Here is a 10,747-nt window from a genome sequence, read left to right as displayed (position 1 = left end):
ACCATGCAGCATGTGTTCCTAAATACGGTTGCATTTATGACTGCCGAGGGCTTGGATGTTACCATTCACCATTTTCAGCCCCCCCAAAAGAGTTGGGGCCAACATTCATGCGATGGGTCTGAATCAGCACAGGACAAAATGAGTGAAAGAAGGAGGGGGAAGAGTGCTGTTCCCAAGTGTGGACCAAAGATATTCAACGTCCTGTGTCAGTATCAGGAACTTTACCTAGCTGAAATCAAATGTTTATCTGTTGAGTCATTAAAAGGTTTCTTCATGTGCCTCTTAGTCCTCAGACACGATCAAAACGTGGTATGATGAGGCGGGGACATTCCACAAAGGATGACTCCATCTTCAGTAACAGGGATGTCAGATGACACTTCCCCATATTCCTATGTTAGTTCTCACTTTATTAGGAAATCTTTATCTGAAATGGTGCAGAGCTAGTGAGATCAGATGAAGTTGCATTCCTTCCTGTGCTTGTCTCTGGTTGGCTAATTTGTCCTCCTTTCACACATGAACCAGACAGGAAAGAACGGAGCCAAACCCACATCGTTATGAATGAATTTCTTTGCTTTTAATCTCACACAGTTTAAAATACAATATGAAATCAGGCTACAGTATATAAAAAATTCTCCAGCAAAATGATGTGCCAGCATCAGCTACTAAAATAAACGAACGAAAAACTCCCCCATAAGAAATTTTTTTTTGCATTAAAAAAAAAAAAAACACATAGACACTTACATCGCTACATCTCTAAGCTACCTCAGTTCTGATTTTTTAAAAAGCACCTGCTTTTCCTTTCTTTTTTAATCTTGCTTTTAAATTTTCAGCTCTTAAAAAATATAAATTATATGAAAATACACGTTGGAAAATAGTCAAACACAATATAACATCTTTTTCACCCCTATACTTCTCAGCTTAAAAAAAAAGTATTCTAAAAACAAGTTCAATAACTGAGGCAGTATTCCTGATAGAGATAAATTTCATTTTAATATATCTATTTTATATATGTATATGTATACATATATTTATGGTTCCTCGAAACTTCTTTGGAATGTAGATTAAGAGTTCAACCCATTTATATAGACCCCAAAAGAGACAGCAGCATGCACAGCATGACGAGGACAGAGAAGGTGTCGTTTTCACCATGAAGATTAGGCAGGTTAATGCTCTAAAACCCAGAGTGTTCAGCCCCAAAGTGAGGAAAAGCATATCTGATCTCTGAATGTTACCTCTAATCTCCATAGCCAAAAAACCAGGGCTTTGTGTAGGGAAGTCCCTCCCCCTGAAAGCGAAAGGGAACCAAAGTGACTCAACCCTACAGCCCAAACCAACATGGGTTAACAGATGCATCTCCAGGAAAACAGAGTTTCACCCAACTCAACCAGATTTGCCCATCCTTCCTCTGAAGTTAACATGTGTTTTTTTGTTTTTTGTTTTTTTTTTAAAGCAGAAATCCAACAATTCTGCTCCATTTCCAGTGTATAAACCACCCACCACTCTTCCTGGGATGGTCTCTGGACAGAAGGAGGAAAAAAAAAAAGCATCTGGCCAGATTGACAAAGCTGTTTGAACTAACACGCTATCTACAAATACTGGAAACAGTGGACTGGGAGAGAGAGCAGGGCTGGGGAGGGGGGTGCATCTTAGCAAACAAGCGGCTGAAGAGCGTGAGGAGGCACTTGTTTACGTGAATTATGGCAGGAGTCAGACATACACAGGGAGGGCGTCTCAGCATCGATTGAAACGGAAAGGGCTGTTGAGCTGAGAAAGTGATATGCCTGGTGGCAAAGAAGCAAGGACCGAAGTCTGGCCTTGGTTCTACTCTCACCCATCACTGAAATGTGGAAAGACATCATGAGAAAGCCCCAGCATTCTCTCAGCTGCAGTTCTGCACGTCTGCAAACACACACAGAGACACACACGAGCACGCGCACACACCTTCGCCAGTGCCCAACAAAGATCACATAATCTAAGAGAAGACAATGTAGTCCAAACAGTTCTGCCTAACACTCCCTGAGCAGCTCCTAAAATATGTCGAGAGCTTCATTAAGGCACCTGCGTCCGGAAGAAGATCGCAATACACAGCTGGGCGAAATGCTGCCTCTGCTTTCCAAGTGGATGCTCCGATTTCTCGGTATGAGGAAGCGCGTGAATCACAGAGTTAAGTTCCTGATAATCCGGGGTCTGCAAGAAGACCTGGGAGAAAACAATCCACTTTCTTGAAGCTATGCTAGAAGGTAGTTAGTAGACTTCCAGTTTCTCAGCTGAAGCCCAACAAGGGCCAACCCCGAGAAGCCCGTCCTGAGGGTTTCTTCCCCTTCCTCGCTGAAAGCCATCCCTCTGTCACCCTCCTTTTCAAATCCGGCACCTGTTGAGCTGAGGAAGAGAGGATTCTAATTGTATTAGGCACTTTTCCTTAGTAGTCAGATGTTGGTCCCCTCTCCCCAAACTCCATTTTCAGATGACCCCTGACAATAGCCTCGGTTGATGATGTTTGTGGTTCAACTCCAGGAGAAGTAAAAGTAGATTTGAATCTCATGGACCACCTTATTGCTACACCCAAGCTCCTTTCCTTATAGTTCCTATGCCTTCAAGCTTCCTTCCTTTGCAATTACCAACCTTCCCTTATCCTGCGCCAGGACAACAGATCCAAGCACAGGACCCTTATAGCATCTGCTCTGTGCACCTTTGCCTGCCCACCCAGTCTCACCTGACACCCGACACAGCTGCCTTAAACCCTTCAAAGGAAAGCCTTGCACTTTTCCCAAAGACAGCCGAGCCACATTTTATTCCTAGGCTCCCTCAGTTTCCATGGCTTCTAAAACCCAGGACATCTAAATGGCTTTTATCAGACACTCTCCAACTCATGACACGTCTGCGGCTACTCTTTCACTCACCCAAGAGAAAGCTGTACATTTCCTTGTACTGAACAACAGAGTGGGGAAAAGTGATAAATGTGGGATGCTAGGAAAATAAGACACAAAGGACAAAGTACAGAGTGTTAGTTGGGAAGGACATGCATTCAGGACTTATTTCCTAAGACCTGAGGGGTAATGCCCGTGCATACAGATTTTATTCCAAGTCATGTATGTTACAAGTCTAAAAAACCAGTAGAGAACCAGGTCAATCTTCTCCCTTCACTCCCTCTTTCGTAAGACTTCTACAGTGCTCCTACATTTACTATTGTCCAAAGCAGGGCTGCAAAATACATTCAGTTCAAAGACTTAATGCTTCTTAGCTCAATGTTAAGTCCAAACTCTGAGAATACACTCATGACAAATAAGTAGAGGGGTGTGATCATAATTTTTAAGAATTAAAGGAGAAATTCACATGCACAGTTCCCTTGTACCCAAATTAGCATCATTTTTTCCCTTCACACATCAGTCACATGAACTTGGGATCCCCAAATCTCAGTGATGGCGCTTTGTCTCTCCAGTGGGGTCTATATAAACAGTTTCCTTTCACTGTGTCAGAATCCTCAGTTGGCAAATAAAAACAAAATTGCATGATACCGCAATACTGAGACCACCTTAGAGCTTAAGACGATTTTTAAGGAAAAAAAAAATACTGGCACAAAATTTAATAGAATAAATTTTAACACAAAAACAGTTTCAGTCCCTCCCCACTGAAGTCCATCTTTGTTTCAAAAGTAGAATAAAAAGGTCAATAGTCCGTGATTTTTTAGTGCACCCCCAAACCAAAGGCTTTATCCTACCTCCCTCTTTTTTGCCCTCCCAGACCTAAAGACAAAAGGAAATTAATTGCCTTTCATTAGTTTCAAGACTCCTGGTGCATCAATTTCTTTTGCTAATAGGTCCATAACTCAAGACATTTTTTTTTTGTGGATGACTTTTTTTTTTTAAATAACTGGACGTGTTAGTCTCTTCCTCCCTTAAGCCAGATTCTTCAAGCTTCTAAGAAGGCCCTTGTCTCCTGAAAATCCACTCCAGAATTTCTTGTCCCACCCACCCCACCAGTCCTGGCTCTCCTTCAACGGCGCACAATGGATTATAGCTGCAGCTCACTTAGCTCCCACCCCTGAATGTAAAAAAAATGAGTTCTGGAAAATTAAAAATAGAATAACAATTAAAAAATTAAGAGTCCGACCGACATGGTTGTTCTCTGAAATGTCTCAGCAGGGTTTCCCCGGCCCCTCAGCGTCCATCACTCGTCGGCGTCGGGCTTGACATCCAGCATGGCATGGAGCTCCTCGGGCGTGTACCCCAGCAGGCTTTGCAGGTCACACACAAAACGGTACACGTAGCGTTTACCCGCTGTCTTGTGGATGATGTTTTTGTCATAATAGTAGCGAAGGCCACGGCTCAGTTTCTCATAATTCATCTTAGGCTTGTTTTTCCTTTTTCCCCATCTCCTGGCCACCTGAAATTGAATTTTTAAAAAAGAAGAGGGGTGAACACTTCCAGAATAAGCCCACGATACATGTTAATATGCCTGCACTCACTGGTGATGACCCATGATGTTCAAAAGATGGCTAGAGATTCATCGACAAAGAAGTTACTTTTCTGAATTTCAAGTTTTGAGGGCTAGACCAGGTTGGCAGTGAAGTTGACTCTTTAAGCTGATGAAAACGCAGTGACCCTGAACTTCTGTGGAATGGGAGTTAAAACATTTGATATTTTAAAAAGAGTCTTTTTTTATAGGAGACACTATAGAGTCTCCTCTTACCCTGTATTATTAATAGAACATCTTTGCTTTGAAAGCATGAAATCTGATGTGAGGGATGACGGACTGAGTTACAGTCACACCTGTCTTTCATCAACAGGAAGCATCTTTTTCTTTTTTTTGAGGCACAGGGCTTCTCACTTCAGCCGGAACAGAGGGCCTTCTCTCTTGTTCATTGCTCTGCATCCTCTGAATTTGGGCGTGTCACAGAGCAACCACTCCCTATTTATTTTTTTGTTTTTGTTTTCTTATTGGTGTATAATTGATTTACAATGTTGTGTTAGTTTCTGGTGTATAGCAAAGTGATTCACTTCTACATATATATATTTTCAGATCTTTTCCCCTTATAGATTATCACAGAATATTGACTAGAGTTCCCTGTGCTAGACGGTAGGTCCTTGCTGGTTGTCGACTCTCTGTGACCCCATGGACTATACACATCCATGGAATTCTCCAGGCCAGAATACTGGAGTGGGTATCTTTTCCCTTCTCCAGGGGATCTTTGCAACCCAGGGATCAAACCAAGGTCTCCTGCATTACAGGCAGATTCTTTACCAGCTGAGCACAAGGGAAGGCCAAGAATACTGGAGTGGGTAGCCTATCCCTTCTCCAGAGGATCTTCCTGATCCAGTGATTGAACCAGGGTCTCCTGCATTGCAGGTGGATTCTTTACCATCTGAGCAATCAGGGAAGCCCACGGGCAATGTGTACATGTTCATCTCAGACTCAGTGCATTCCTCCTCCCCTCACTGTTTGTTGATGAAAAAACAAAATGATGAGCAAATCTCACCAAACGCTGAAGGCCTCTCAAATTGTCAGATGCCTTCCATATTCACAGAGCCACAAGGCCAACAAGGGAACAAAGTCAGAGAAGACAACTTCTGTTTTTGTTGCTGAGTCATTTCCAACACTTTTTGCAACCCCATGGACTGTAGCCCACAAGGTTCTGGTCCATAGCATTTTCTAGGCAAGAATATAGGAGTGGGTCGCCATTTCCTTCTCCAGGGGATCTTCCCAACCAAGGGACTGAACCTGAGTATCCTGCACTGGCAGGTGTGTTCTTTACCACTGAGCCACCAGGGAAGCCCAACTTGTGTTTACAAAAGGTCTAACATGTGACAGGCACTGTAGGCACGTCCTATCCATTAAGCTGAAAAATGAACGGGCAACCTAGGTGTTTTCTGTTTTCCAAATGATGCAACAAGCTCAGAGGAGGTCCCCCAAGTAGCAGGTGGCAGAGCTGGGATTCAAACCCTAGAAAACACCATCAAGCCCCATACAACCCATCCCCAGAGAGCTCTCTCACCATCTCTGGACACAACACTCTCAAGTCACTCCCTCCTTACCTCATCTGGGTCAGAAAGCTTGAATTCCCAGCCATCTCCTGTCCAGCTGATGAAAGACTGACAGGACTTATCCGTGAGTAATTCCAGAAGAAACTGCCACAGCTGGATCGGTCCGCTGCCTGGAGACACAAGCCACGGTGAATCACTGTACCAGGTGTGCCACACGCTCAGCAGCGAACCCCGGCCCCTTCCCTCCCAGCCCATCCGCCAGGGGAAAACAAGGAATACTCAGAGCACAAAAGTTGCAGGAGCTGGTGGAACAGACCAAAACGGTGAAGAATTCCGACCAAAACGGTGAAGAATTCCCACCAAAACTGCCTTTAGGATGGAGTATCAATTGCCTTATTTAGATCGATTTAAAAGTCAGTCCATCTTTTATGGCTAAGCAAATTCTAGAAAGAAAATCCTGGATTGCTCCTTTGAGATATTCTAAGGCAACATGGTCAGCTTGGCCTTCAAAAACAAAGTCATTATTTCTGCCTTATGAAGTACTCAAGGTATGAACCGAGGAGTGTCTTTGTCAGCTCCAAGCAGAAGTCAAAAGCCCATAAGCAAAGTCTACAGTAAGGACCCTTTGGTCCCTGGTTTTCGAGGGAGAAGAATCATTACCTTAGGGCGATCTAACAAGGGAAGAGAAGTTAGATGTTCTCTTGGTCATAATAGTCTTCTCTACCACAGTCCAGTCCCCCAAGATGCCTACAGGCAAGCATCCAAACTAAGAAAGGGAGGAAGTTAACTTGCCAGCTATGAAATCCTCAAAGGTCAGGTTAGCACTGTCTCAGAAATTCACCACGGTAAAGCAAACTCTAATTCACATACACACACACACACACACACACACACACACACAGACAACTCTTCTCATCTTAGTCATTAACACTGCCAACATCTTAGTTCTGGAAGGCCTGACATACTCTGTTTGTTAGTTTATCTTATACTAAAAGAGTTTGTGCTACATAGATTTCCTTCTAGGATAGTTTTCTATTCAGAAATGACAATGATGCCAGAGATTCCTATCTGATTTATGGGTGTAGCTAGAGAGACAGATATGGGCTCAATAGTCCACACTGCTTGTTACACATCTACGCTGTGTAGATGTGTAGGCCTTGTTAACACCATCTCAGAAGCGATCTGGACACAGTGCAGCTGGAGACAGCCAGTCCGTGTAGACAAAGAAAGCCTGGCATGCTCTGACTCAGGTAAGAAAACTTGAGTTTGTTAGGCTCTAATCCTTAACCTGAGTTCCAAATGTGTCTTATCCTAAGTAAACTGAGATGCAGTAGGAAACAAGCTTGCCTTGCCTCTCAATCTAATAAAGAAATGCCCTTCATGATCTAGGAAGGCAATCTCTTGTCATGTCTTGGACACACCTACAAGACATTTTCACGTTCACCATTTTGCTTATTCCTAAAACCCACTCCCCAATCTCCTTATAGGCTTGGCAGACTGGGCTGACTGCCTCCATTCTATCGGTGCAGAGTAAGGTGCTCAGGAAAAATGACGTCACGTTGGTCTAGGCACAGTTAGAAAACAGTGGGCCAATCCCCAGACCTTCACTCCAGGCCCCAGGGTAATCTTGATGGACGCCTATGAGCAAACAGCGGCTGGTGCTCGTCATCACTGGTGGGACACCCCAAGGAAGCCTTGGCCATAGTAATAGCATCCCAGTGGTCCCTCCTCAGCCCAGCCCAAGCTCAGCAAGGAAAATGAAATACCTCTACCTCACCCTTCTATGAATGGACCCCGAGTAGTTTAAAACCATCTTGCAAGAAATACCTTACACATATTCTAGAATTAAATAATTCAGCCAATGCCTGCAAAGTATATTAACATTTGAAGAAATAGTCCCAGGAATGACACTGGTAAAGCCTTACCCACTTCTCTGTTTCTACCCCAATGGAAAAAAAAAACAAAAAACATTTTCTAGACAGCTCAGACACATTTGCAGTTTCCTTGGCAGCCAAGTAGTCACCAGCTACCACCCTCTGCCAGAAGGAATGTACTGTTGTGATTTCCTATGAGGAATCCATTGAGAAGCCATCCGGATGGGCAGGAGGAAGAAAACACATTTCTATTAAGAAATGCTATAGAATTAGTTACAATAGCCCTTGTGACATAATAGGTATCCTGAAGAAGTATAGAATAGATACCCACTGAACCACTGAAATGAGACATGAAAGGAAAAACCAACTATCCCAAAATTACGAAAATAAGCCAGGGAGTTCATGGTCCTCTTTTGGGTCAAGACCACAGACCATAGACATGGTGGAGAGAGGTCTGCTTTCAGACACCTGGTAAAGGAAAACAGGAACAGAAGCCAGGATTTATTGTGCACCTACTATGTACCACAGTAATATGTCATGTTTTAGAGCATCTTATTGGGTTCCCCAAAATGTTCATTCGGGTTTTTCTGTAACATCATAGGGAAAAATCCGAATGATCTTTTTGCCCAACCCAATATTTATCCCTCACAATAACTCTCTGAGTAGATACTATTGTTATCACATTTGTTTCTCCCACTGTACAGCAGAGAAAACTGACCCACTGTGTGTCCTGTCCAAGGTTGTGCAGGTCAGAAGTGGTATGGCTAGAACCCAGGCAGCCTGCCTGACCCCCTGAATCTCTCTCTCAAGCCATGGACTTGCCCCCAGGCAAGTCCAACCCAGAGCTGGCATTTAACCTGCCCGCTGGCTGCAATGGTCCTTGGGGTAAAAGGACCTTGCATTTGAAAAATAGCTCTTCCTCATGGCTCACAGCAAGCAGTCCAGGACACCGGATGGCCAGTGGTTCCCCAGTCAGTCTGACCACTAGGGACCTTGGTGTCCTCTACACAGGTGACACTTCCAGCTCCATCTGCACCCCTCATGGTCACCATTAGGCCATGTAATTTCATTACTTCTCACCCCCACTGTGTGTGTGTGCGCGCACGTGTGCGCGCGCGCTCAGTCATGGCCAACTCTTTGTGATCCTATGAAGCCTGCTAGGCTCCCCTGTCCATGGGATTTTTCAGGCAAGATGGAGTGGGTTGCCATTTCCTTCTCCAAGGGAGCTTTCTGGCCCAGGGATCGAACCTGAGTCTTCTGCATCTCCTGCACCGGCAGCCGGACTTTTCACCGCTGAGCCACGGAGTATGCCCCTCTTTCATTCCACTTGTCTTAAAGTCCCTTTACAGATAAGGGCTCTAATCATACCAGGTTGAGGAAAGAGGAAGAATTATGGGGATTCTTTTCCCTGGGAAGTTGTGGTCAATGGCAGGGAGAAGCAAGCACCTCCAGATTCCCGGGGAGGGGGGGTCCAAGAGCCACCTCGGGCCCCCACCCTTCAGATGTGCAGCCATAGAGTGGGGACGGGGCTTGGATTAGCATCACAGGGACCAGCTCACGAGGGAGGAACGTCAGACAGAACTATTCCCGCTGCTCCTGCTACCACTTCAGAGCCGCACCCCACTGTCTGCGTACATCTAATCCCTGGGGTCTGTGGATGTGGCCCGAGACGGGGTGAGTCCTTGCACGTGGGTGTTTTTTTCCCCTCCGTGTGAGCTGTCCTTTGTTCATAAGGAACACAAAACTGAAATTCGGGAACTGGGAACCCAAGTCCTAGGTGTGGTGCCTCTTTTTTTCCCTATTTACTGAAGGGAAGAGGGAGGGTAAATAGGAAAACCAGATGCCGAGAGAAAGGACAGGGCGCAGGATGGGGAGGCAGGGAGGAACGTGTCTCCAGGGCTGCACAAGAACGAAGTCATAGCAGCAGTGATGTCAGCGCGAATTTCCTTCCCTTATTCTTGAGGAGAGATCCTGCCAGCCTAGCCCCGCCAATGGCACACACGGCGCTCCCACCTGGGGCATTCTGGAAGCCGCTGCTAGCCTTTCAGAAAGCCCGCAATGTGACCCTGAATAAAAGGGATCCATGATGCTTCCCAGAAATTCCTCTCTCATACATTTCTGCTGACACCCCAACCCTCTTTTAGGTTGTGCGGGCATCAGAGATAGGACAGACATGGGCTTCTTTTCCCTGCCAGACAGTCCGGAATGTGGGCGTCAGGGTGGCTGGTGCCCAGGCTGGACCAGTGGAGAGTCCCACGCTGGAGCCTGTTTCCATGACAATGTATCCATCCTCCCCTTGGGTCTGGGAGGGAAGATGGGGACCTCTCAGGGTGGCCCACTCCCAAAGGTGGCTCTGGGGTCACTGGCAACTCTGACCTGCTGGTAGCACCCAAGTCCAGACCCAAGGGAAGTTCTCAAGCCCCAGACTTGCCCACATGCTGGCTGAGGCTGGCCCGCTCGATCTGAGTTCTCGCAGAGGCTGTTTCTGCATCGCTCGGGGTCAGTCTGCCCAAATCTGCAGGGCCAGGGCTCCGTCCCTGCCCCCCTCCCTCCAGCGCATCTTCATGTGGAAAAGCCTTCTCTCGCCTCCATTCCACTCACACCTCCTCTCAGCCCTGGGCCCAGCCCCCGCCACCCACCCAACCGGACTCTGGTCCCAGTGACCTTTGTCCCAGGAGCAGAGAATGGTACTAATAATAGTGCCAGTCATGGGCAGGGGAGCTCACACACCGAGTGTGACTCACAATGCTGTCCCTGTCCAGGGGCCCAGGGCAGTCAACGGCGGCCTTCACCAGGCCGCCCCGGGGTGTCACACGTCAGGAATCCAGTGGCATCACTGGGAAACTATGCTTCTCAAGTCGAAGCTCTGAGCTACAACAACAGAGGGTCCCT

At 46.1% G+C, this 10,747-nt stretch overlaps 1 protein-coding gene across 5 annotated transcripts in view; it reads right to left on the bottom strand.

Annotated features, from left to right (window-relative positions):
* Positions 1-594: 594 nt before the first annotated feature.
* ETS1 (ETS proto-oncogene 1, transcription factor) overlaps positions 595-10,747 on the bottom strand; it is a 143,061-nt gene continuing 132,908 nt past the window's right edge. For 4 of the 5 annotated variants that reach the window (XM_068978741.1, XM_068978739.1, XM_068978742.1 and 1 more), the window contains 2 exons: positions 6,033-6,151; positions 595-4,383 (listed from right to left, as the gene is read on the bottom strand). In XM_068978741.1, the coding sequence (XP_068834842.1) occupies positions 4,168-4,383; positions 6,033-6,151 (335 nt within the window). In that variant the 3' untranslated portion in view covers positions 595-4,167. The remainder of the gene's footprint in view (positions 4,384-6,032; positions 6,152-10,747) is intronic. The other variant, XM_068978744.1, reaches the window with a different exon arrangement.

The sequence above is a fragment of the Capricornis sumatraensis genome, chromosome 8 (genome assembly GCF_032405125.1).
Source record: "Capricornis sumatraensis isolate serow.1 chromosome 8, serow.2, whole genome shotgun sequence".
Classification (NCBI taxonomy): Eukaryota; Metazoa; Chordata; class Mammalia; order Artiodactyla; family Bovidae; genus Capricornis; species Capricornis sumatraensis.
Note: the sequence above shows the minus strand (reverse complement) of the source record. Positions and strands in the feature narration are given on the sequence as shown.